Genomic DNA, 27,075 nt, shown 5'->3' on the forward strand with positions numbered 1-27,075 from the left:
CTTCTGAATAAAAATCAGGGTGCAAAACGGGGGGGGGGACAGAAATATTGGTGCAATATATATATATATATATATATATTTAATATAAAAGCGCTGCAGGTCTGGGGCATTCCTTAATGTTTCAGAACCGGTGATTGAGCGCTGGGTTGTGGGGGCTGGCAATCTTCCTCTGTGTCTCTCTGACAGACTTTACTGTGGGTCTGTCCCCTATATGCCCGGTGTGTCGGTGGGTTTTGGTACACGTGTGTCGGCATGTCTGAGGCTGAGTGCTCCTCCCACGAACGGCTGTGGGAGTGACCCTGTCGGCACCACCGGCTCTTGATGGTACATGTGTGTCGTCACGTCGCTGGCTGAATGTTTTTCCCAAGAGAAAACAATATTAGGGACACAGACGTGTGTGGGTGGCCATGTAGGCACCACCATTATCTGATTGGGTAAAAATTTGTATATATTTGTATATCAGAAAGGGTATATATATATTTCTCTATCGTCCTAGTGGATGCTGGGGTTCCTGAAAGGACCATGGGGAATAGCGGCTCCGCAGGAGACAGGGCACAAAAAGTAAAGCTTTTCCAGATCAGGTGGTGTGCACTGGCTCCTCCCCCTATGACCCTCCTCCAGACTCCAGTTAGATTTTTGTGCCCGGCCGAGAAGGGTGCAATTCTAGGTGGCTCTCATAAAGAGCTGCTTAGAGAAAGTTTAGCTTAGGTTTTTTATTTTACAGTGATTCCTGCTGGCAACAGGATCACTGCAACGAGGGACAGAGGGGAGAAGAAGTGAACTCACCTGCGTGCAGGATGGATTGGCTTCTTGGCTACTGGACATCAGCTCCAGAGGGACGATCACAGGTACAGCCTGGATGGTCACCGGAGCCGCGCCGCCGGCCCCCTTGCAGATGCTGAAGTAAGAAGAGGTCCAGAATCGGCGGCAGAAGACTCCTCAGTCTTCTAAAGGTAGCGCACAGCACTGCAGCTGTGCGCCATTTTCCTCTCAGCACACTTCACACGCAGTCACTGAGGGTGCAGGGCGCTGGGGGGGGGCGCCCTGGGAGGCAAATGTAAACCTATATAAAGGCTAAAAATACCTCACATATAGCCCCCAGAGGCTATATGGAGATATTTAACCCCTGCCTGTATTCACAAAATAGCGGGAGACGAGCCCGCCGAAAAAGGGACGGGGCCTATCTCCTCAGCACACGGCGCCATTTCCTCTCACAGCTCCGCTGGTCAGGACGGCTCCCAGGTCTCTCCCCTGCACTGCACTACAGAAACAGGGTAAAACAGAGAGGGGGGGCAAATTTAATGGCAATATCTTGATATATATAAAGCAGCTATGAGGGAGCACTTATTATAAGGCTATCCCTGTCATATATAGCGCTTTTTGGTGTGTGCTGGCAGACTCTCCCTCTGTCTCCCCAAAGGGCTAGTGGGTCCTGTCTTCGTTTAGAGCATTCCCTGTGTGTCTGCTGTGTGTCGGTACGTGTGTGTCGACATGTATGAGGACGATATTGGTGTGGAGGCGGAGCAATTGCCAAATATGGGGATGTCACCTCCTAGGGGGTCGACACCAGAATGGATGCCTTTATTTATGGAATTACGGGATAGTGTCAACACGCTAAAGCAGTCGTTTGACGACATGAGGCGGCCGGACAATCAATTAGTGCCTGTCCAGGCGCCTCAAACACCGTCAGGGGCTGTAAAACGCCCTTTGCCTCAGTCGGTCGACACAGACCCAGACACAGGCACTGATTCCAGTGGTGACGGTGACGAATCAACCGTATTTTCCAGTAGGGCCACACGTTATATGATTTTGGCAATGAAGGAGGCGTTACATTTAGCTGATACTACAGGTACCACTAAACAGGGTATTATGTGGGGTGTGAAAAAACTACCTATAGTTTTTCCTGAATCAGAAGAATTAAATGACGTGTGTGATGAAGCGTGGGTTGCCCCTGATAAAAAGCTGATAATTTCAAAGAAATTATTGGCATTATACCCTTTCCCGTCAGAGGTTAGGGAGCGCTGGGAAACACCTCCTAGGGTGGACAAGGCGCTAACACGCTTATCAAAACAAGTGGCGTTACCTTCTCCTGAGACGGCCGCACTTAAAGATCCATCAGATAGGAGGATGGAAAATATCCAAAAAAGTATATACACACATGCAGGTGTTATACTACGACCAGCTATAGCGACTGCCTGGATGTGCAGTGCTGGGGTAGTTTGGTCAGAGTCCCTGATTGAAAATATTGATACCCTGGACAGGGACAATATTTTACTGTCGTTAGAACAAATAAAGGATGCATTTCTTTATATGCGTGATGCACAGAGGGATATCTGCACACTGGCATCACGGGTAAGTGCTATGTCCATTTCGGCCAGAAGAGCTTTATGGACGCGACAGTGGTCAGGTGATGCGGATTCAAAACGGCATATGGAAGTTTTGCCGTATAAAGGGGAGGAGTTATTTGGAGTCGGTCTATCAGATTTGGTGGCCACGGCTACAGCCGGGAAATCCACCTTTCTACCTCAAGTCACTCCCCAACAGAAAAAGGCACCGACTTTTCAACCGCAGCCCTTTCGTTCCTTTAAAAATAAGAGAGCAAAGGGCTATTCATATCTGCCACGAGGCAGAGGTCGAGGGAAGAAACAGCAACAGGCAGCTCCTTCCCAGGAACAGAAGCCTTCCCCGGCTTCTACAAAAGCCTCAGCATGACGCTGGGGCTTCTCAAGCGGACTCGGGGACGGTGGGAGGTCGTCTCAAAAATTACAGCGCGCAGTGGGCTCACTCGCAGGTAGATCCCTGGATCCTGCAGATAATATCTCAGGGGTACAGGTTGGAATTAGAGACAGATCCACCTCGCCGTTTCCTGAAGTCTGCTTTACCAACGTCCCCTTCCGAAAGGGAGACGGTTTTGGAAGCCATTCACAAGCTGTACTCTCAGCAGGTGATAGTCAAGGTACCTCTTCTACAACAAGGGAAGGGGTATTATTCCACTCTATTTGTGGTACCGAAGCCGGATGGCTCGGTAAGGCCTATTCTAAATCTGAAGTCCTTGAACCTGTACATAAAGAAGTTCAAGTTCAAGATGGAGTCACTCAGAGCAGTGATAGCGAACCTGGAAGAAGGGGACTTTATGGTATCCTTGGACATCAAGGATGCGTATCTCCACGTTCCAATTTACCCCTCACACCAGGGGTACCTCAGGTTCGTTGTACAAAACTGTCACTATCAGTTTCAGACGCTGCCGTTTGGTTTGTCCACGGCACCTCGGGTCTTTACAAAGGTAATGGCCGAGATGATGATTCTTCTTCGAAGAAAAGGCGTATTAATTATCCCATACTTGGACGATCTCCTAATAAGGGCAAGGTCCAGAGAACAGCTAGAGATGGGATTAGCAATATCTCAATAGGTGCTAAAGCAGCACGGATGGAGTCTGAATATTCCAAAATCCCAATTAATGCCGACAACTCGTCTGCTGTTCCTAGGGATGATTCTGGACACGGTTCAGAAAAAGGTTTTTCTTCCCGAGGAAAAAGCCAAGGAGTTATCCGACCTGGTCAGGAATCTCCTAAAACCAGGAAAGGTGTCTGTACATCAATGCACGCATCTTCAGATGCACCTGCGGATAACCCTGTCTCCAAGGACAAGGGTATCTCTTCTGTGGTGGTTGCAGAGGGCTCATCTATTGGAGGGCCGCAGATTCGGCATACAGGATTGGATCCTGGTGACCACGGACGCCAGCCTGAGAGGCTGGGGAGCAGTCACACAAGGAAGAAACTTCCAGGGAGTGTGGTCGAGCCTGGAAAAGTCTCTTCACATAAACATTCTGGAACTAAGAGCAATCTACAATGCTCTAAGCCAGGCGGAACCTCTGCTTCAAGGAAGACCGGTGTTGATCCAGTCGGACAACATCACGGCAGTCGCCCATGTAAACAGACAGGGCGGCACAAGAAGCAGGAGTGCAATGGCAGAAGCTGCCAGGATCCTTCGCTGGGCGGAGAATCACGTGATAGCACTGTCAGCAGTGTTCATCCCGGACACGATCTTCACCCGGGAGAGTGGGGACTTCATCCAGAAGTTTTCCACATGCTAATAAACCGTTGGGAAAGACCAATGGTGGACATGATGGCGTCTCGCCTCAACAAAAAACTGGACAGGTATTGCGCCAGGTCAAGAGATCCGCAGGCAATAGCTGTGGACGCGCTGGTAACACCTTGGGTGTACCAGTCGGTGTATGTGTTTCCTCCTCTGCCTCTCATACCAAAGGTATTGAGAATCATACGGCAAAGCGGAGTAAGAACGATACTAGTGGCTCCGGATTGGCCAAGAAGGTCTTGGTACCCGGAACTTCAAGAGATGGTCACGGACGATCCGTGGCCTCTACCTCTAAGACAGGACCTGCTTCAGCAGGGACCGTGTCTATTCCAAGACTTACCGCGGCTGCGTTTGACGGCATGGCGGTTGAACGCCAGATCCTAAAAGGAAAAGGCATTCCAGAAGAAGTCATTCCTACCTTGATTAAGGCAAGAAAGGAAGTCACCGCGAAGCATTATCACCGCATTTGGCGGAAATATGTTGCGTGGTGCGAGGATCGGAGTGCTCCGACGGAGGAATTTCAACTGGGTCGTTTCCTACATTTCCTGCAATCAGGATTGTCTATGGGTCTCAAATTGGGATCTATTAAGGTTCAAATTTCGGCCCTGTCAATATTCTTCCAAAAAGAATTGGCCTCAGTTCCTGAGGTCCAGACTTTTGTCAAAGGAGTACTGCATATACAGCCTCCTGTGGTGCCTCCGGTGGCACCGTGGGATCTAAATGTAGTTTTAGATTTCCTCAAATCCCATTGGTTTGAACCACTAAAAAATGTGGATTTGAAATATCTCACATGGAAAGTGACTATGTTACTGGCCCTGGCGTCCGCCAGGAGAGTATCTAAACTGGCGGCTTTATCTTATAAAAGCCCTTATTTAATTTTCCATTCGGATAGGGCAGAGCTGCGGACGCGTCCGCATTTTCTCCCTAAGGTGGTATCAGCGTTTCACCTGAACCAGCCTATTGTAGTGCCTGCGGCTACAAGCGACTTGGAGGACTCCAAGTTGTTGGACGTTGTCAGAGCTTTAAAAATATACATTTCAAGGACGGCTGGAGTCAGAAAATCTGACTCGCTGTTTATACTGTATGCACCCAACAAGTTGGGTGCGCCTGCTTCTAAGCAGTCGATTGCTCGTTGGATTTGTAACACAATTCAACTTGCACATTCTGTGGCAGGCCTGCCACAGCCTAAATCTGTTAAGGCCCATTCCACAAGGAAGGTGGGCTCATCTTGGGCGGCTGCCCGAGGGGTCTCGGCATTACAACTCTGCCGAGCAGCTACGTGGTCAGGGGAGAACACGTTTGTAAAATTCTACAAATTTGATACCCTGGCAAAGGAGGACCTGGAGTTCTCTCATTCGGTGCTGCAGAGTCATCCGCACTCTCCCGCCCGTTTGGGAGCTTTGGTATAATCCCCATGGTCCTTTCAGGAACCCCAGCATCCACTAGGACGATAGAGAAAATAAGAATTTACTTACCGATAATTCTATTTCTCGGAGTCCGTAGTGGATGCTGGGCGCCCATCCCAAGTGCGGATTATCTGCAATACTTGTACATAGTTATTGTTAACTAATTCGGGTTATTGTTTAGGGAACCATCTTTCAGAGGCTCCTCTGTTATCATACTGTTAACTGGGTTTAGATCACAAGTTGTACGGTGTGATTGGTGTGGCTGGTATGAGTCTTACCCGGGATTCAAAATCCTCCCTTATTGTGTACGCTCGTCCGGGCACAGTACCTAACTGGAGTCTGGAGGAGGGTCATAGGGGGAGGAGCCAGTGCACACCACCTGATCTGGAAAAGCTTTACTTTTTGTGCCCTGTCTCCTGCGGAGCCGCTATTCCCCATGGTCCTTTCAGGAACCCCAGCATCCACTACGGACTCCGAGAAATAGAATTATCGGTAAGTAAATTCTTATTATATATATATATAACTTCCAGCAGATCGGCACTCAATATAATAAAACACAAATACCTCGGTGCTCCCAGTCCAAACACGTGTCCACGTGGCAATAACTCCAAAGAAAGAGGACGGCACTCACAGGGTTTTGATTATAGCATTTGTAATCCAAAAATGTCAAAACTTCATCGACGTTTCGGTGTCACAGCACCGTCATCAGGATATGTAACTGTAAATAAACGTGACCAAGACAAATACAAAGCGCCACTTACCACACTTATAAAGGAGCCAAAGTACCAGGAAACACCCACACCTGTGCAGGAGCCCGGCCCGTCCGCTGGCGCGGCGAGACGCACCGCAATGACATCACCCACTGGTGCGCCAGAGTGACGCGACGCCGCTGCTAAGGCAACAGGACGCAACTTAGCAGCGGCGTCGCGTCACTCTGGCGCACCAGTGGGTGATGTCATTGCGGTGCGTCTCGCCGCGCCAGCGGACGGGCCGGGCTCCTGCACAGGTGTGGGTGTTTCCTGGTACTTTGGCTCCTTTATAAGTGTGGTAAGTGGCGCTTTGTATTTGTCTTGGTCACGTTTATTTACAGTTACATATCCTGATGACGGTGCTGTGACACCGAAACGTCGATGAAGTTTTGACATTTTTGGATTACAAATGCTATAATCAAAACCCTGTGAGTGCCGTCCTCTTTCTTTGGAGATATATATATATATATATATATATATATATATAGTCAGGTTGCACAACTCTGTGTCCCAAACACAGACATAGAAATATCTATGGAGGATGTCATGTTCATAGCTATATTTCCCTCAGACCCCTCGGGGTCGCAAAAATGTTATTTTGCCCAGTTACTACTCCCTGATATCGACACGGATACTGTTTCCTATGTCGACCATAATGTTTCCTGATTAGATATAAAATAAAAAAAAGGGGGCATTCAGTAGACGTCACTGGGGACTCTGGCTGTTCCTGACAGAGGGGTCTATGTGTGGATATGTATATGTGTATATATATATATGTGTATATATAATTGTGTGTGTGTATATATATAAAGTTATAATGAAAGCTGAGGTATCGTTCCTCCTTCTCATGTGCTGAGAGCTCTGTGTGAGAAAGTCTGGGTCAGCCCTAACAAGATGGTTTCAAATCCTCATGAGGATTCTGATTGTTTATTTCTTTTCCCGCCGCGGACAGAATAAAGTGGGAGTCGCCCCCTGTTCTGCACGGGGCCCTGTCACAAATCCAGCGGATCGTATGCAGGAAGCTACGTTATATTCAAGTTATGTGTCCACGACTACGTTAGTTAGTCCTGCCATTACATGCGCATGGGGGAGTAGTGGTATTCAAATATGGTCGGGTACCTTGTCATCCGATGTAGATACCCTGGCGAATACTCCTTATGTTGGGTCATATCAAATACTGCAGCATACTTTCGTGCGACTGCAAGGGATATAGGACTCTTGGGTTCACGGGCCAATTCCATGGCGGTCTCGGCTAGGAGGGCACTGTGGATTCACCAATGCAATGCTGATGCTGATTCCGAGAAGAAGGGGAGTCTCTTCCCTATGAAGGTGAAGCCTGGTTGGGTGACGGCCTAGTTATTTTGATCTCGACAGCTGCCGCTGGTAAGTCCGCCTTCTTGCCCTATGTTCCCTCACTAGGGATGATGACGCATCATTGTCGGATGCAGTCAGTTCGGCCCAATTATACAGATTCCTCGTTCTTTGCAGGTAGAGGAAGGAGAAAAGGGAAGAGGTCAGCAACCTCTTCAAGATCACAGGAGAAGAGATCATCCCCTGTTTTCTGCCACATCCACCGCATGACGCGGGAGCCCACACGGGTGGGACCACGTCTAAAACTCTTCAGTCAGTCCTGGAACGGACCTGGACCCGGGGGGCTTTTACGAATAGTGTTCCAAGGGTTCATACTGGAGTTTCCATATGTTTCCCCTCACCAATTTTTCAAATTACCGATTCTCCTCCGGACGGGGAGGTAGTATTCGACGCAATACAAGGGTTGTATCAGGATCAGGTCATTGGCCTGGTTTCCCCTGTCACAACAGGGAGAAGGTTTTTATTCAAGCCTCTTCGTGGTCCCGAAGCCAGACGGCTCGGTCAGACCAATCCTAAATCTGAAATCCCTCAATTTCTACTTAAAGAAATTCAAATCCAAGATGGAATCTCTCAGGGCAGTGATTTCCAATTTGGAAAAAGGAGTTTGTTTCCTGGTCTCAGTAGACATAATGGAGGCCTAATTACATTTTCCTCCGCATTAGGCTTTCCTGAGGTTTGCAATTCAGGGTTGTCATTACCAATTTCAGATGTTACCGTTTGGTCTGTCCAAGGCTCTAAGGATTTTCACCAGGGTGGTGGCGGTAATGATGGTTCTCCGTCGCTAGTAAGGAGTCACAATTATCCCATACTGGGACGGTCTCCTGATAACGGTGAGGTCAAGGAACCAGTTGTTGCAAAACATTGCACTCTCCCTGACAGTTCTTCAACAACAGGGTTGGCTCCTGAACTTGCCGGAATCACTGTTGGTCCCAACGACGCGGTTGTCGGTTTTGGGAATAATACTAGTCACAGAACTACAGAGAGTTTTGTCTTCCAGGGGAAAAGGCTCTGGAGGTCCAGAGTCTGGTCAAACAAATTCTGAGACCAGCAAGAGTGTCAATTCATCAATACATTCGGTTGCTGGTAACGATGGTAGCGGCCTACGAGGCCACTCAGTTTGGCAGGTCCCATGTTGGACAAGTGGTCCGGTTCCCACCTACACATACACCGGAGGATAATCCTGTCTTCCAAGACCAGAATCTCATTCCCGTGGTGGCTGCGCAGTTCTCACCTCCTAGAGGGGTGCAGGTGCGAGATCCAGGACTAGATCCTAGCGACCACGGATGCAAGCCTCTGAGGCGGGGGGGCAGTCACACAGTGGGGAAAACTTCCAAGGAAGATGGTCAAGTTAGGAAACTTGTCACAACATAAATGGTCTAGAGTTAAGGGCCGTTTACAACGGTTTTCTACAAACGAAGAGCAGACCAGCAATGGCAGAAACCACAAGGATTTTCCGCTGGGCGGAAAACATACATACGATCTGTCGGTGATGTTCGTTCCAAGAGTGGACAACTGAGAAGCAGACCTCCTCAGCAGGCATGATCTCCAAGAGGGGGAGACCTCCGCCAAGTAGTCTTCGAAGAGGTGACATGTCATTCGGATTTCCTCAAGTAGGAATGATGGCATCTCGTCTCAACAAGAAGCTTCAGAGTTCCAGGTCAAGGGACCCTAAAACAGGAACAGTGAATACACTGGTGACACCGTGGGTGTTTTCAGTCGGTATATGTATTCCCTACGTTTTCTCTCTTTCCAAAAATTCTGGGATTAAATTTGAGCGGGCCTCATGGTCCCAGACTGGCCTAGGAGAGCTTGGTATCCAGATCTCAGGAATTACTCATAGGAGATCCATGGCTTTTTCCTCTGTGCGAGGACCTGTTGCGACGGGCCGTGCGTGTATTAGGACTTACCGCGGCTACGTTTGACGACATGGCGGTTGACCGTCAAATCCTAGTCCGTAAGGGTATTCCCACGGAATTAGTTCTCCACACTTATTCGGGCTAGAAAAGGGGTAACGTATAAACATTACTGCCGTATTTGGAGAAAATACGTTTCTTGGTGTGAATCCAAGAAGACTCCTGCGGCTTAGTTTCAGCTAGGACGTTTTCTCCATTGTCTACAAGCAGGTGTGGATGCGGGCCTAAACTCGGGCTCAATTAAAATCGGCCTTAGCGGGTTTCTTTCAGAATAAATTGGACTCCCTTCCAGAAGTTCAGACTGTCGTGAAGGGCATGTTGTACATCCAACCTCCATTTGTGCCCCAGTGGCACCATGAGATCTTAATGGGGTGTTGCAGTTCCTTCAATCACTTTGGTTTGAACTTTTAAGTAAGGAGGAATGAATTTCCTCACTTGGAAAGTGGTCGTCGGGTTGGTCTTGGCATACGCAAGGCGAGTGTCTGAGTTAGCGGCCTGGTCTCACAAGAGACCTTACTTGATCTTCCATGAAGATAGAGCAGAGTTGGAAACTTGTCTACAATTTCTACCGAAGGTGGTTTCTCCTTTCCACATGTACCAACCTTTGGTGGTACCTGTGACTACCGACGCCTTCGCTGAGTCGAAGTCTCTGCATGTGGTCAGAGTTTTGAAAATTTATGTCGTCAGGACGGCTCCGTTTTGGAACACAGCCTCTGTTTGTCCTGTTTGCTCCCAACGAGATTGGGTGTCCTGCTTCCAAGCAGACCGTTGCGCTCTGGATCTGTGGTACGATTCAGCATGCTCATCTCACGGCAGGATTGCCATTACCGAATTAGGGCAGTTGACCGGGGAGTCTCGGCATTGCAACTTTGCCGATCAGCTTTAGCAAACAATTTGGCTAAGTAATACAGTTTAATACCTTGACCAAGGTTGACCTCACGTTTGGTCATTCGGTACTGCAGAGTCGTCCACACTCTCCCGCCCATTCTAGAGCTTTAATATAACCCCATGGTTCTTGATGTGACCCCAGCATCCTCTAGGACATATGAGAAAATAGGATTTTAATAACTACCGGTAAATCCTTTTCTCTTAGTCCGTAGAGGATGCTGGGCGCCCGTCCCAGTGCGTACTATATCTGCAGTAATTCGTTGTGGTTACACACATGGTGTGTTACGTTTCTTGTCAGTCAGGTTCTGCAATTGTTCATGCCGTTGGCTTGTATTCTGTGGAATGCCACGTTCACGGCGTGCTTGAGGTGTGAGCTGGTAATATGCTCACCGTGGTTTAACAATAAATCCTTTCCTCTAAATGTCCGTCTCCCTGGGCACAGTTTCTATAACTGGAGTGTGGAGGAGGGGCATAGAGGGAGGAGCCAGTTCACACCCATTCAAAGTCTTAAAGTGCCCATGTCTCCTGCGGATCCCATCTATACCCCATGGTTCTTGATGTGACCCCAGCATCCTCTACGGACTAAGAGAAAAGGATTTACCGGTAGGTATTAAAGTCCTATTTTCTATGAAAAGTACGTCAGCGTTTGGCCGATGGTGCATTTGATCGTGTTTGTGATTACACCCGTGTTCTGAACACTCCCGCTTTTGTCTGTGGCAAATTTTTGTGATTGAAATATTGACCAAACACTCCCCTGAGTTTGCAGATCCGGACAAACACATCGCTTACTAAGTTTACCCCCGTGTCTTGGCTCTTGCCAGTAACGTGCCATCACAATCCGCCTAGCTCCCTGGCATGGAGCCGACGTTACAATATTATCAGTTACATAATGGAGGCAGTAGCAGAAGAGAGGGGCCGGAGACCGCTATAGTGACAGAGAGCAGGATATATCGCTATCTTTCTATGTTATTCAGTCCAAACACCGCCACCCCCCACCCCCTCTTCCCATTCTGCCCCGGTATCTCTCGAAAATACACCCTGAAAATACCCCAGTGGTGCCATGCCCCCGACACATATACAACAAGCTTATTGCATGGTAAGATGAATATTCGGCTAGCACTAATTATATAACTAGGGAGAGAGTTATTACAAGATCGTTGCTATTTCCCCACTTTCTGCCCTGAATGTAGTACCCATAAAATAATTATATTTATTCCACTATTCTACAATAATCTATCAGTTACTAAACACAATAGTAAATACACTCGTGCACTCTAATAAGGAAACGGGGGACTGGTTTGTCGCGCAGGGTGGAAACTTATCCAGACATGAAGTGGATAATCCAATATACGCACCCTAACCCTCCACGCTGCGCGTCAGTAATATCCTGCAATATAGTCTGTTTGGTATGTACTAAATCAGGCATTCCCAACCACGGTCCTCAAGGCACACCAACAGTGCAGGTTTTAGTGATATCCAGGCTCCAGCACAGGTGACTTAATTAGTAGCTCAGTTATTTTGATTCAACCATCTGTGCTGCAACCTGGATATCACTAAAACCTGCACTGTTGGTGTGCCTTGAGGACCGTGGTTGGGAATGCCTGTACTAAATAGATGAATCTATAACATCATGGAGTTGTACAAGCCTGACAAGAATTGCAAGGGTGTTAAATAGTAATCATATTATCATATCACAAATGACATATGCAATGATGTGACAATATAATGGTGCAATATATACAGATGTTCGTATGCAGATGTATAAGTTCACAGGTACATTAAAGCATAACGGAATAAGTTGCGCTTTATAAGAAACTGTTAATAAATAAATACCCCATATGGGTGGTCATTCCGAGTTGTTCGCTCGCTGCTAATATTAGCAGAATTGCTAATAGGCTAAAATCCGGCAGTTCTGCGCATGCGTATGCATCTCAGGGCCCACGCGCTAAGCAATCTTACACAAAACTATGCTATTTTACTCACGGGCGAACAAATCTTTTCAGTCGCTCTGTTGATCGGTGAGTGATTGACAGGAAAGGGGCGTTTCTGGGTGGTAACTGAGCGTTTTCCGGGAGTGTGCTAAAAAACGCAGGCATGTCAGGGAAAAACGCAGGAGTGGCTGGAGAAACGGGGGAGTGACTGGCCGGACGCAGGGCGTGTTTGTGATGTCAAACCAGGGCCCTCATTCCGAGTTGTTCGCTCGCAAGCTGCTTTTAGCAGCATTGCACACGCTAAGCCGCCGCCTACTGGGAGTGAATCTTAGCATCTTAAAATTGCGAACGAAAGATTCGCAATATTGCGATAAGACATCTCTGTGCAGTTTCTGAGTAGCTCGAGACTTACTCTGCCAGTGCGATCAGTTCAGTGCTTGTCGTTCCTGGTTTGACGTCACAAACACACCCAGCGTTCGCCCAGACACTCCTCCGTTTCTCCAGCCACTCCTGCGTTTTTCCCAGAAACGGTAGCGTTTTTTTCCCCACACGCCCCTAAAACGGCCTGTTTCCGCCCAGAAACACCCACTTCCTGTCAATCACATTCGATCACCAGAACGATGAAAAAACCTCGTAATGCCGTGAGTAAAATACCTAACTTCATAGCAAATTTACTTGGCGCAGTCGCAGTGCGAACATTGCGCATGCGCATTAAGCGGAAAATCGCTGCGATGCAAAGAAAATTACAGAGCGAACAACTCGGAATGACTACCCAGGAACTAAACGGACTGAGGTGATCGCAATCTGTGAGTAGGTCTGGAGCTACTCAGAAACTGCAAGGAAATACTTAATAGCAGAATTGCTAATCTTTCGTTAGCAATTCTGCTATGCTAAGATACACTCCCAAAGGGCGGCGGCTTTGCGTTTGCAATGCTGCTAAAAGCAGCTTGCGAGCGAACAACTCAGAATGAGGGCCATTGGCCCTCATTCCGAGTTGTTCGCTCGCAAGCTGCTTTTAGCAGCTTTGCACACGCTAAGCCGCCGCCTACTGGGAGTGAATCTTAGCTTATCAAAATTGCGAACGAAAGATTAGCAGAATTGCGAATAGACACTTCTTAGCAGTTTCTGAGTAGCTCCAGACTTACTCGGCATCTGCGATCAGTTCAGTCAGTTTCGTTCCTGGTTTGACGTCACAAACACTCCCAGCGTTCGGCCAGACACTCCTCCGTTTCTCCAGCCACTCCCGCGTTTTTCCCAGAAATGGTAGCGTTTTTTCGCACACACCCATAAAACGGCCAGTTTCCGCCCAGAAACACCCACTTCCTGTCAATCACATTATGATCACCAGAACGAAGAAAAAACCTTGTAATGCCGTGAGTAAAATACCTAACTGCATAGCAAATTTACTTGGCGCAGTCGCACTGCGGACATTGCGCATGCGCATTAGCGACTAATCGCTCCGTTGCGAGAAAAATATAACGAACGAACAACTCGGAATGAGCCCCATAGTTCAATGGCTTCTATAGTAGCAGTCTTAGATGCCCTCTTGTGGCAGTCAGTGGGACTACAATTTTCTCTGATGTGTCAGCTACATAGAACTATGGGGGTCATTCCGAGTTGATCGCTAGCTACCGTTGTTTGCAGCGTAGCGATCAGGCTAAAAATCGGCATTTCTGCGCATGCATACGGGCCCCAGTGCGCACACGCAAAGTACTTTCACAAAAAAACTATGCAGTTTTACACAAGGTTGAGCGACGCTTTTCAGTCGCACTGCTGATCGGTGAGTGATTGACAGGAAGTGGGTGTTTCTGGGTGGTAACTGAGCGTTTTCCGGGAGTGTGCTAAAAAACGCAGGCGTGTCAGGTAAAAACGCAGGCGTGCCTGGGGAAACGGGGGAGAGGCTGGCCGAACGCAGGGCATGTTTGTGACGTCAAACCAGGAACCAAACAGACTGAGCTGATCGCAATCTAGGAGTAGGTCCGGAGCTACTCTGAAACTGCTTGAAAAAATTTCAGCACTGTTCTGCTAACCTTTCGTTCGCACTTCTGCTAAGCTAAGATACACTCCCAGTAGGCGGCGGCTTAGCGTGTGCAATGCTGCTAAAAGCAGCTAGCGAGCGATCAACTCGGAATTAGGGCCTATGACAGAGAGAATTACTGGCAGGATAGTAGAACATGAAATAACATCAGTAACCTGTATCATGTAACACTGCTGCGCAATCCCCAGAGTCAGTCTCTCACCGCTCTATCAGTGTGTGCTCCGCTGTGCACTGCTGATGCTGCTCACACATCCATAGGCTGTGCGCATAAAGTTAGTGAGAGCACTAACAGCGTGGGGTCCCTTCCTCTAAGCCTAGCCAGCGCTAGCAGCATGGAGTCCCTTCTTAGCCTAGCCAGCGCTAGCAGCATGGAGTCCCTTCCTCTAAGCCTAGCCAGCGCTAGCAGCGTGGGGTCCCTTCCTCTAAGCCTAGCCAGAGCTAGCAGCATGGAGTCCCTTCCTCTAAGCCTAGCCAGCGCTAGCAGCATGGAGTCCCTTCCTCCTTGCCTAGCCAGCGCTAGCAGCGTGGGGACTCTTCCTCTAAGCCTAGCCAGCGCTAGCAGCATGGGGTCCCCTCCTCTAAGCCTAGCCAGAGCTAGCAGCATGGAGTCCCTTCCTCTAAGCCTAGCCAGCGCTAGCAGCATGGAGTCCCTTCCTCCTTGCCTAGCCAGAGCTAGCAGCGTGGGGACTCTTCCTCTAAGCCTAGCCAGCGCTAGCAGTGTGGGGTCCCCTCCTCTAAGCCTAGCCAGCGCTAGCAGTATGGGGTCCCCTCCTCTAAGCCTAGCCAGAGCTAGCAGCATGGAGTCCCTTCCTCTAAGCCTAGCCAGAGCTAGCAGCATGGGGTCCCCTCCTCTAAGCCTAGCCAGCGCTAGCAGTGTGGGGTCCCCTCCTCTAAGCCTAGCCAGAGCTAGCAGTGTGGGGTCCCTTCCCTAAGCCTAGCCAGCGCTAGCAGCATGGGGTCCCTTCCTCTAAGCCTAGCCAGCGCTAGCAGCATGGGGTCCCCTCCTCTAAGCCTAGCCAGCGCTAGCAGTGTGGGGTCCCCTACTCTAAGCCTAGCCAGTGCTAACAGTGTGGGGTCCCTTCCTCTTAGCCTAGCCAGAGCTAGCAGTATGGGGTCCCCTCCTCTAAGCCTAGCCAGTGCTAACAGTGTGGTGTCCCTTCCTCTAAGCCTAGCCAGCGCTAGCAGCGTGGGGTCCCTTCCTCTAAGCCTAGCCAGAGCTAGCAGCGTGGGGGCCCCTCCTCTAAGCCTAGCCAGAGCTAGCAGCGTGGAGTCCCTTCCTCTAAGCCTAGCCAGCGCTAGCGGCATGGAGTCCCTTCCCCTAAGCCTAGCCAGTGCTAGCAGTGTGGGGTCCCTTCCTCAAAGCCTAGCCAGCGCTAACAGTGTGGGGTCCCTTCCTCTAAGCCTAGCCAGCGCTAGCAGCATGGAGTCCCTTCCTCTAAGCGTAGCCAGCGCTAGCAGCGTGGGGTCCCTTCCTCTAAGCCTAGCCAGCGCTAGCAGCGTGGGGTCCCCTCCTCTAAGCCTAGCCAGAGCTAGCAGCGTGGTGTCCCCTCCTCTAAGCCTAGCCAGCTCTAGCAGTGTGGGGTACCCTCCTCTAAGCCTAGCCAGCGCTAGCAGTGTGGGGTCCCCTCCTCTAAGCCTAGCCAGCGCTAGACGTGTGGGGTCCCCTTCTCTAAGCCTAGCCAGAGCTAGCAGCGTGGGGTCCCTTCCTCTAAGCCTAGCCAGCGCTAGCAGCATGGGGTCCCCTCCTCTAAGCCTAGCCAGAGCTAGCAGCATGGAGTCCCTTCCTCTAAGCCTAGCCAGCGCTAGCAGCATGGGGTCCCCTCCTCTAAGCCTAGCCAGAGCTAGCAGCATGGAGTCCCTTCCTCTAAGCCTAGCCAGCGCTAGCAGCATGGAGTCCCTTCCTCCTTGCCTAGCCAGAGCTAGGAGCGTGGGGACTCTTCCTCTAAGCCTAGCCAGCGCTAGCAGTGTGGGGTCCCCTCCTCTAAGCCTAGCCAGCGCTAGCAGTGTGGGGTCCCCTCCTCTAAGCCTAGCCAGAGCTAGCAGCATGGAGTCCCTTCCTCTAAGCCTAGCCAGAGCTAGCAGCATGGGGTCCCCTCCTCTAAGCCTAGCCAGCGCTAGCAGTGTGGGGTCCCCTCCTCTAAGCCTAGCCAGAGCTAGCAGTGTGGGGTCCCTTCCTCTAAGCCTAGCCAGCGCTAGCAGCATGGGGTCCCTTCCTCTAAGCCTAGCCAGCGCTAGCAGCATGGGGTCCCCTCCTCTAAGCCTAGCCAGCGCTAGCAGTGTGGGGTCCCCTACTCTAAGCCTAGCCAGAGCTAGCAGTGTGGGGTCCCTTCCTCTAAGCCTAGCCAGAGCTAGCAGCGTGGGGTCCCTTCCTCTAAGCCTAGCCAGTGCTAGCAGCGTGGGTTCCCTTCCTCTAAGCCTAGCCAGTGCTAACAGTGTGGGGTCCCTTCCTCTTAGCCTAGCCAGAGCTAGCAGTATGGGGTCCCCTCCTCTAAGCCTAGCCAGTGCTAACAGTGTGGGGTCCCTTCCTCTAAGCCTAGCCAGCGCTAGCAGCGTGTGGGGTCCCTTCCTCTAAGTTTAGCCAGAGCTAGCAGCGTGGGGGCCCCTCCTCTAAGCCTAGCCAGAGCTAGCAGCGTGGAGTCCCTTCCTCTAAGCCTAGCCAGCGCTAGCGGCATGGAGTCCCTTCCTCTAAGCCTAGCCAGAGCTAGCAGCGTGGGGTCCCTTCCCCTAAGCCTAGCCAGAGCTAGCAGTGTGGGGTCCCTTCCTCAAAGCCTAGCCAGCGCTAACAGTGTGGGGTCCCTTCCTCTAAGCCTAGCCAGCGCTAGCAGCATGGAGTCCCTTCCTCTAAGCGTAGCCAGCGCTAGCAGCGTGGGGTCCCTTCCTCTAAGCCTAGCCAGCGCTAGCAGCGTGGGGTCCCCTCCTCTAAGCCTAGCCAGAGCTAGCAGCGTGGTGTCCCCTCCTCTAAGCCTAGCCAGCTCTAGCAGTGTGGGGTACCCTCCTCTAAGCCTAGCCAGCGCTAGCAGTGTGGGGTCCCCTCCTCTAAGCCTAGCCAGCGCTAGACGTGTGGGGTCCCCTTCTCTAAGCCTAGCCAGAGCTAGCAGCGTGGGGTCCCTTCCTCTAAGCCTAGCCAGCGCTAGCAGCGTGGGGTCCCCTCCTCTAAGTCTAGCCAGTGCTAGCAGCATGGGGTCCCTTCCTCTAAGCCTAGCCAGTGCTAACAGTGTGGGGTCCCTTCCTCTTAGCCTAGCCAGAGCTAGCAGCGTGGGGTCCCCTCCTCTAAGCCTAGCCAGTGCTAACAGTGTGGGGTCCCTTCCTCTAAGCCTAGCCAGCGCTAGCAGCGTGGGGTCCCTTCCTCTAAGCCTAGCCAGAGCTAGCAGCGTGGGGTGCCCTCCTCTAAGCCTAGCCAGCGCTAACAGTGTGGGGTCCCTTCCTCTGAGCCTAACCAGCGCTAGCAGCGTGGGGTCCCTTTCTCTGAGCCTAACTAGCACTAGCAGCATGGGGGTCCCTTCCTCTGAGCCTAACCAGCGCTAGCAGCGTGGGGTCCCTTCCTCTGAGCCTAGCCAGCTCTAGCAGCGTGGGGTCCCCTCCTCTTAGCCTAGCCAGTGCTAGCAGCGTGGGGTCCCTTCCTCTAAGCCTAGCCAGCGCTAGCAGCGTGGGGTCCCTTCCTCTAAGCCTAGCCAGAGCTAGCAGCGTGGGGTGCCCTCCTCTAAGCCTAGCCAGCGCTAACAGTGTGGGGTCCCTTCCTCTGAGCCTAACCAGCGCTAGCAGCGTGGGGTCCCTTTCTCTGAGCCTAACTAGCACTAGCAGCATGGGGGTCCCTTCCTCTGAGCCTAACCAGCGCTAGCAGCGTGGGGTCCCTTCCTCTGAGCCTAGCCAGCTCTAGCAGCGTGGGGTCCCCTCCTCTTAGCCTAGCCAGTGCTAGCAGCGTGGGGTCCCTTCCTCTAAGCCTAGCCAGAGCTAGCAGCGTGGGGTCCCTTCCTCTAAGCCTAGCCAGCGCTAGCAGCGTGGGATCCCTTCCTCTAAGCCTAGCCAGCGCTAGCAGCGTGGGGTCCCTTCCTCTGAGCCTAGCCAGCTCTAGCAGCGTGGGGTCCCCTCCTCTTAGCCTAGCCAGTGCTAGCAGCGTGGGGTCCCCTCCTCTAAGCCTAGCCAGAGCTAGCAGCGTGGGGTCCCCTCCTCTAAGCTCCCACAGTAAGCCTGCCAAGGCTTGATAGCACTTGGAGAACTGTAAGTGCCAGCATGCCAGGGCATCAGGTTCCTACTGGCACCTGTAGTCCACCTGTGAAAAACATATTTAAAGGAAGACTGCACACTTCCCCACTCACCCTCGTTAACCCACTCAATCCATAGGGAATACTCCTCCTCAATACATGTTGGCATTCCAGGGACCTTGGAACACCTAAAACAACACAACTTGTCCCTTTCGGGGTCACTCTGCGTCACTTTGTATAGAAATTAATGGGGCAGCGCTGATTGGTCAGCTCTCAGCAGTTCCCATGTTCTGACCATTAGAAGCTACATATGTCGCTGCCCTGTGACCCGTCGGTTATGCAGCCAGTTATAGCTCACACACTGTGACACCCCACCACCTGTATGACTAGCATTAGATACATCTGGGGGGGCGGGTTGTGCGGCGCAGGAAGCGGTAGTGGCGAGATTCTGGCGAGTTAGGCTGTACTCTTATTCTCTTACATACGGCGACAAACATTCCCAAACAGCGCAATATTCTCAAACTCGCAGCCTATGAACCCCCCTTCCCGTGTATCTGTGACGTGATATCCGTGCATCATGCTACACGTCTGTGTCTTCTCTCCGCAGGATGTTTGTGATGCAGCAGGTATTGCACAGTAACCTCCTCCTCCTGGTCAGCGACTCGTTCTGTGACTGCAGCAACTTCCCCCGCGTCTCGTTACAAGCCAAAGAAGTCAAATATATCCTCTGCCAGTCTATTACATCTGTACTGAAGCAGCACAAACCTGCGATATCAGGAATGACTGCTGTGCTTTTTTAGGAGATGAGTCCTGTAGAGTTGGCGGGTGCTGGGTGATTGGCGCAGTGCATATGGAAAGAGCGCAGAACTTTGGGATTACACACTAGCGGCGGACACAGTATGGGCAGCGATCCCTACTTTCAGTGGTCATTTCAGTCTGTGGGCTTACCACTGGCTGCAACTGAATAGCCCTGGGCCCTTGATCTAGATAAGTGGCCTGAGGGTGCTCTTACCAGCTGCCCCTGATTACTTCAGCTAGAATCCCACTTTATTTCTACTAACCAATTAGCAAACGTAACATCTCCGGCCACCTCATTACCCGAGCAGGCTTAGCATGGTCCTGGTGTCATAGACCCAGGAGCCAGGGCCGAAAACCAGATACGGTCTCCCAGCTCACCGCATGGCTAGGCCTGATTCTGAGACGCGTGCTTCTGCGGCCGCGTTACCCTGTGATAGAGACGTTGTAGCCCGCCCGCTTCTAGTGTCCGTAGATGTCACCATTAGTGTAATGTATGCACCAGCCCCATGCTAGGCCCAAGCGATCCGTCTGAAACAGGCGCCCCTAACCCATACGTCAGGCTGGTCCTTGTTTACACAAGACACGGCACGCACCTACTTGCGACTTTGGACACATTGTGCGGGAGATGCAACTGTTTTCTCACGCGTCAGGCACGGAATCAGGCCCCCATATTGTCTGCACAATCCTTCCATGAGTTACCTTTGTTGTCTCCTTAACTCCGCCGAACATAACGCTTCTGTGAAGTGTGAGCGGATGAGATCCCAGAAACTGAGGCGTCGCCCTGAGTCCTGTCACGCCTTCCACCCTGAGGTAAGTGACTGACCTAGGGGTGCTAGTGGCAAATCGCCTCTTAGTAAGGGCTAGTGATAGGGTGGAGGAACTAGAATGCTAATAATGTATAGACGATAGGGAGGAGAGAAGGGGCAGCATGATATATGCATGGAGCAGCCGTCTGGCAGATCGGGAGGGGACTGACCTAGGGGTGCTAGTGGCAGACAGCCTCAGGGCTAGCTATCGGGCAGGGGAACTAGAGTGCTAATGATGTATTGTATAGATTATAGGGAGGAGAGAAGGGGCATAGTAACATTGGGCAGTATGATATATGCATGGAGCAGCCATCTGGCAGATCGGGAGGGGATTGACCTAGGGGTGCTAGTGGCAGACAGCCTCTCAGTAATAAGGGCTAGTTATCGGGCAGGGGAACTAGAGAGCTAATGATGTATTGTATAGATTATAGGGAGGAGAGAAGGGGCATAGTAACATTGGGCAGTATGATATATGCATGGAGCAGCCATCTGGCAGATCGGGAGGGGATTGACCTAGGGGTGCTAGTGGCAGACAGCCTCAGGGCTAGCCATCGGGCAGGGGAACTAGAGTGCTAATGATGTATTGTATAGATTATAGGGAGGAGAGAAGGGGCATAGTAACATTGGACAGTATGACATATGCATGGAGCAGCCGTCTGGCAGATCAGAAGGGGAATGACCTAGGGGTGCTAGTGGCAGACAGCCTCACAGTAATAAGGGCTAGTTATAGGGCTTATAATGTGTCGCCTACACATAGCAGAGACATTTTCGGTTCTTATTAACCATTTCTTAAGTACTGCGCTACCATAGAAGGCAGCTGCCTTAGAAGCTTTAGCTTACAGTGGTCGCCGTGCCCAGAGAAGCCGGCTGGTCCGGGGTTGCAGAGTAGAAGTTACAGAATGAGCCCCAATGAAGATTTGGGGCGAGTCCCGAAGACTCTGAGCTGGTCATCATCAACCTCACCAACATCTACTTCATCTGCGGAGTGGGAAAGACCACAAACAGCTTGGCGCAACAGGGGGCACCACCGATCCTGCGCCCTCTACACCACGTGGTCTTCTGCTAATCAGTTTGTGGGAATCTTGCTGCGCGACATCGAATTTGATTGTTACACAAAGCTCCAGTCAACTGGGCGCATCCGAGGAACGCGAGTGACGTCCTCATACAGGATTGTGCGCTGCGCATCGGCCGTAAATGGGGGGTCATTCCGAGTTGATCGCTCGCTAGCTATTGTTTGCAGCGCTGCAATCAGATAGTCGCCGCCTATAGGGGAGTGTATTTTTTGCTTTGCAAATGTGCGATTGCTTGTGCAGCCGAGCGCTACAAAAAAGTTCTGTGCAGTTTCTGAGTAGCTCAGAGCTTACTCAGCCGCTGCGATCACATCAGCCTGTCCGGGACCGGAATTGACGTCAGACACCCGCCCTGCAAACGCATGGACGCGCCTGCGTTTTTCCAAACACTCCCAGAAAACGGTCTGTTGACACCCACAAACGCCTTCTTCCTGTCAATCTCCTTGCGATCGGCTGTGCGAATAGATTCTTCGTAAAATCCATCGCTCAGCAGCGATCCGCTTTGCACCCGTACGACGCGTCTGCGCATTGCGGTGCATATGCATGCACAGTTGTGTCCTCATCGCAGTGCGGCAAAAAATCTAGCCTGCAAACAGGTCTGAATGATCCCCACGGTCTCTGCTATTTGTAAGCGATGGAAACGTTATATATACGGGACTGTGTCGCTGGTGATATTAAGAGAGACACAAAATAGAACGGGGGGGATACATTTTGTGATGTGGGAAGAAATAACACTGTGCAATGACACGACTCCCCTGTGATTTATATTACTGTGTCGGTTTCTTTGTCGCAGGAAAACGCGCAGGACTGCGGCAGAGGGTGCGGACTGTCCGTCTCCATTACGTTGCTTTTTGCATCTCTTCTCACTTCCCTGCGGTGACCTGATCCCTACAGCGGCTGGCGGTGGCTCCCTCATTACTGGGAGTAGCAACGGCCCCAGGCCCCAAGCCTTGCTGTTACCACAGGGATGAGACTTACTATCTATGCAACTTGTTCTGGGGGCCTCATCCGGACACCGACTGAGTACTGCGGCATTGGCTTTCATACAAGATCCTGTAGTGAAGCTACTGCTGATCAGTGAACATTTATCCTTGTCTAATTCCCACAGAGAAGCAGGAGTGTTCATTGATTGGTATTATAGTTTTACCTGCAGGGGGCGCACTTTCCCTGCCATTGGATAATACATTATTACAGACTGTTGCTCTGTGTAGGGACTTCAGTTCCCCCTGGGGCAGTCAGGAACTTGCACAGGATCCCGGGTAGCATCTGGTGACGTTACCGCACTCTCTGTCTCTCACACATAAGAATGTCCAGTTTCTATATTTATATAATCTGTGATATTTGCAGCAAATAAATGGATTTTTGTCTAATTCTGTTCATTTAGTCTTAATCAGTAGTAATCAGTACTAGTATTACTATTACCCTTTATGTGGCGCTTCAAGGGGTCCATATCGCCTTACAAGATAAATAAATATATATATATATATACAGTGTCCACTGACCCCGTGTCACAAAACCAGGCGGCACTCCAAGGATTTGGTGGAAAAGTTAAATATTTTATGAAAAAAACAACATGAGGATCCGACGTTTCAACACCGCGGCGGGTGTTTTTTTCACGGACACATGGTGAAGCAAACAGTGGTTAAACAATTCTTACCTTAAGTACTTTACACACGCCACTGCTACCAAACGAGTGCGGATGGCGGGAGCGCCTCTGGCGGTCCCTGCGTCCGGCCACGGGAGATGACGCTGCCATCGCCAGGCAACCAGACAACACTCCACCCAGCGCGTCCCGTAGGTGCAATGAAGTGTGCAGTGCTCTATAACAATAAAGTGCAATGTGCGTGTAAACTGTGACAGATACAAATGTGACGCTTGTTCACTGTTTAACCAGCGTGTGAAAGTCTCTGAGTGCCGCCCAATTTATGGATTATATACAGCAGGAATTGGACTGATGGGAAGGCACCCGAGCAAGGTGACACGTAAGACCTGAGTGCCGGGGTCCTATTTTAGATACATTGGGGGAGATGTACTAAGCCTGAAAAGTGATTAATATCACAGTGATAAAGTACCAGCCAATCGGCTCCTAACTGTCATGTCACAGGCTGGGTTTGAAAAATGACAGGAGCCGATTGACTGGTACTTTATCACTGTGATATTTATCACTTTTTAGCCTTAGTACATCTGGCCCTATATATATATATATATACTAGGTGCTTCATCGCGCCCTACGGGCGCTCTTCACACCGTCGCAAGGGGCTACGCCCCCTTAACCCTTGCATGCCTTTCTGGGGTTCAATATTTGTATTATATGGAGTATTACCTGCATTCCTTTGTTAGTGGTTAAATATTGCACAATGAAAGGGCGTGCGATGGTGAAGGAGGCGCAGCCCCTTGCGACGGCGTGAACAGCACCTGCAGGGCACAATGTACAGAATGTAGCGGGTGCGGGGGGGGACTGTGGATGGGGGAGGGTGTCTGTAGATGCTGCGGGTGGAGGGGGGGGGCGGAAGCAGGGGGGGCCCGGATGGGGAAGGGTTGGGAGATGCTGCGCGTGGGGGAGGGGCAGAGGAGTGGGGGCTGCAGATGGGGGAGGGGTCCGGAAAGCACTGCAGGTGGGGGAGGGGCAGGGGTGCCAAGGGTGGGAGAGGGGCAGGTGCGGATGGCTGAAGGGTTCCAGAGGTGCTGTGGGATGGGAAGGGGCGGGGGTGGGGTAGGGGGTCCGGAGGTGCCGTGAGTAGGGGAGGGGTAGGTACGGGTGATGCGGCGGATGGGGAAGGGGATCTGCAGGTGGTGGAGGGGCAGGTGGGGGAGGGGTGGGTGAGGGGGGCACCGCGGATGGAGGAGGGTGTCTGCAGATGCTACGGGTAGAGGGGGGGCAGGTGTGGGGGGAGACATATATGGGGGGTGGAGGGGGTCTGGAGGTGCTGTGGGTGGTGGAGGGGCGGAGGAGTGGAAGCAGCGGGTGGTGTAGGGGGTCTGGAGGCACAGCATGTGGTAGAGGGGAAGGTGCGGAGGTGTGGTGCATTGGGGAGGGGTCTGGAGGCGCTGCGGGTACTGTACCTGCCAAAAAGGTAGTTGGAGGGTATGCAGTAACAGGGCCAGGACAGGGTGACAGAGTCAGAACAGGGGTGACGGGGCCAGGACAGGGGTGACGGGGCCAGGACAGGGGTGACGGGGCCAGGACAGGGGCGACGGGGCCAGGACAGAAATGACAGGGACAGGATAGGGGTGACATGGCCAGGGTAGGGGCGGCAGGACCAGGACAGGGGTGACAGGGCCAGTATAGGGTTGACAGGGCAAGCACAGGGGTGACAGGACCTGGATAGGGGTGACAGGGCCAGGATAAGGGTGACAGGCACATGACAGAACACAGGGCACGGGAGACATTGGTATTAGGGACAGAACAGTGGTGACAGACAGATGTGTCTTACCGGAGTCACTGCTGCTGGCTGCTGCTGTTCCACTCCAACCTGTTGGGATCTGCTGCTGCTGGAGACTTGGCATGGCTGACTCTCTCATGCTGGAGTCCTGCTTCCTCTGCCCGTCCACATCCCTCCCCCCCTCCTCAGTCACACACCGCAAACCTCGCGCAGCTGCCGGGCACTGTGGTAAGGGGAGACTGGGAGTGACTGGTTAGCCCCCAGGAGACGCTGCGGCTAGAGGGAGGAAGGGGTCGGAGCCTGCAAGCAGCGCGGACTTCTGCAGCGCTACCCGCCAGCTAAAGTGTGTGAAGGAGCTGGGCGCACCTCACTGCGGGTGGCAGCGCTGCAGCTAGCGGTGGGGTTGCCGGGGCTGGAGATAACAGAGGCAGTACGGAACCTGCACAGCGGCAGGTGCCCCACAAAACTGCAGCTAAGAAGCGTGGAGTGTGCCAGAAAGTGACGCTCCTCCGCGCCAGAGAGACCCTGCTGAGTATGCTGATGTGGGGGGTCAAGCACACAGTGAGCCGGTGCCCATCTGTCTGTACGGCATACCCCCTCACACACCCCCATACCTCCCAACTGTCCCGATTTTCGCGGGACAGTCACATTTTTTCTCTATCGTCCTAGTGGATGCTGGGGTTCCTGAAAGGACCATGGGGAATAGCGGCTCCGCAGGAGACAGGGCACAAAAGTAAAGCTTTACGATCAGGTGGTGTGTACTGGCTCCTCCCCCTATGACCCTCCTCCAAGCCTCAGTTAGATTTTTGTGCCCGGCCGAGAAGGGTGCAATCTAGGTGGCTCTCCTAAAGAGCTGCTTAGAAAAGTTTAGCTTAGGTTTTTTATTTTACAGTGAGTCCTGCTGGCAACAGGATCACTGCAACGAGGGACTTAGGGGAGAAGAAGTGAACTCACCTGCGTGCAGGATGGATTGGCTTCTTGGCTACTGGACATTAGCTCCAGAGGGACGATCACAGGTACAGCCTGGATGGTCACCGGAGCCTCGCCGCCGGCCCCCTTGCAGATGCTGAAACGAGAAGAGGTCCAGAATCGGCGGCAGAAGACTCCTCAGTCTTCTTAAGGTAGCGCACAGCACTGCAGCTGTGCGCCATTTTCCTCTCAGCACACTTCACACGGCAGTCACTGAGGGTGCAGGGCGCTGGGAGGGGGCGCCCTGGGAGGCAAATGAAAACCTATTTTGGCTAAAAATACCTCACATATAGCCTCCGGGGGCTATATGGAGATATTTAACCCCTGCCAGAATCCACTAAAGAGCGGGAGACGAGCCCGCCGAAAAAGGGGCGGGGCCTATCTCCTCAGCACACAGCGCCATTTTCCTCACACAGCTCCGCTGGTCAGGAAGGCTCCCAGGCTCTCCCCTGCACTGCACTACAGAAACAGGGTAAAACAAGAGAGGGGGGGCAAAATTGTGGCAAAATTATATTATTAAAGCAGCTATACAGGGAGCACTTATTATAAGGCTATCCCTGTCATATATAGCGCTTTTTGGTGTGTGCTGGCAAACTCTCCCTCTGTCTCCCCAAAGGGCTAGTGGGGTCCTGTCTTCTTTAAGAGCATTCCCTGTGTGTCTGCTGTGGGTCGGTACGTGTGTGTCGACATGTATGAGGACGATATTGGTGTGGAGGCGGAGCAATTGCCAAATATGGGGATGTCACCCCCTAGGGGGTCGACACCAGAATGGATGCCTTTATTTATGGAATTACGGGATAGTGTCAACACGCTAAAGCAGTCGTTTGACGACATGAGACGGCCGGACAATCAATTAGCACCTGTCCAGGCGCCTCAAACACCGTCAGGGGCTGTAAAACGCCCTTTGCCTCAGTCGGTCGACACAGACCCAGACACAGGCACTGATTCCAGTGGCGACGGTGATGAATCAACCGTATTTTCCAGTAGGGCCACACGTTATATGATTTTGGCAATGAAGGAGGCGTTACATATTGCTGATACTACAGGTACCACAAAACAGGGTATTATGTGGGGTGTGAAAAAACTACCTATAGTTTTTCCTGAATCAGATGAATTAAATGAGGTGTGTGATGAAGCGTGGGTGGCCCCCGATAAAAAAAATGCTAATTTCAAAGAAGTTATTGGCTTTATACCCTTTCCCGCCAGAGGTTAGGGCGCGCTGGGAAACACCTCCTAGGGTGGACAAGGCGCTCACACGCTTATCAAAACAAGTGGCGTTACCCTCTCCTGAGACGGCCGCACTTAAAGATCCAGCAGATAGGAGGATGGAAAATATCCAAAAAAGTATATACACACATACAGGTGTTATACTACGACCAGCTATAGCGACAGCCTGGATGTGCAGTGCTGGGGTAGCTTGGTCAGAGTCCCTGATTGAAAATATTGATACCCTGGA

At 51.5% G+C, this 27,075-nt stretch overlaps 1 protein-coding gene across 7 annotated transcripts in view; it reads left to right on the plus strand.

The window, feature by feature from the left end:
- CACNA2D4 (calcium voltage-gated channel auxiliary subunit alpha2delta 4) overlaps positions 1–22,637 on the plus strand; it is a 367,390-nt gene extending 344,753 nt beyond the window's left edge. For all 7 annotated transcript variants that reach the window (XM_063929351.1, XM_063929344.1, XM_063929346.1 and 4 more), the window contains 3 exons: positions 19,201–19,318; positions 20,124–20,201; positions 22,061–22,637. In XM_063929351.1, coding sequence (XP_063785421.1) covers positions 19,201–19,318; positions 20,124–20,201; positions 22,061–22,147 — 283 coding nt within the window. In that variant the 3' untranslated portion in view covers positions 22,148–22,637. The remainder of the gene's footprint in view (positions 1–19,200; positions 19,319–20,123; positions 20,202–22,060) is intronic.
- The last annotated feature ends 4,438 nt before the right edge of the window (positions 22,638–27,075 follow it).

This window comes from Pseudophryne corroboree, chromosome 6, assembly GCF_028390025.1.
Source record: "Pseudophryne corroboree isolate aPseCor3 chromosome 6, aPseCor3.hap2, whole genome shotgun sequence".
NCBI lineage: Eukaryota > Metazoa > Chordata > Amphibia > Anura > Myobatrachidae > Pseudophryne > Pseudophryne corroboree.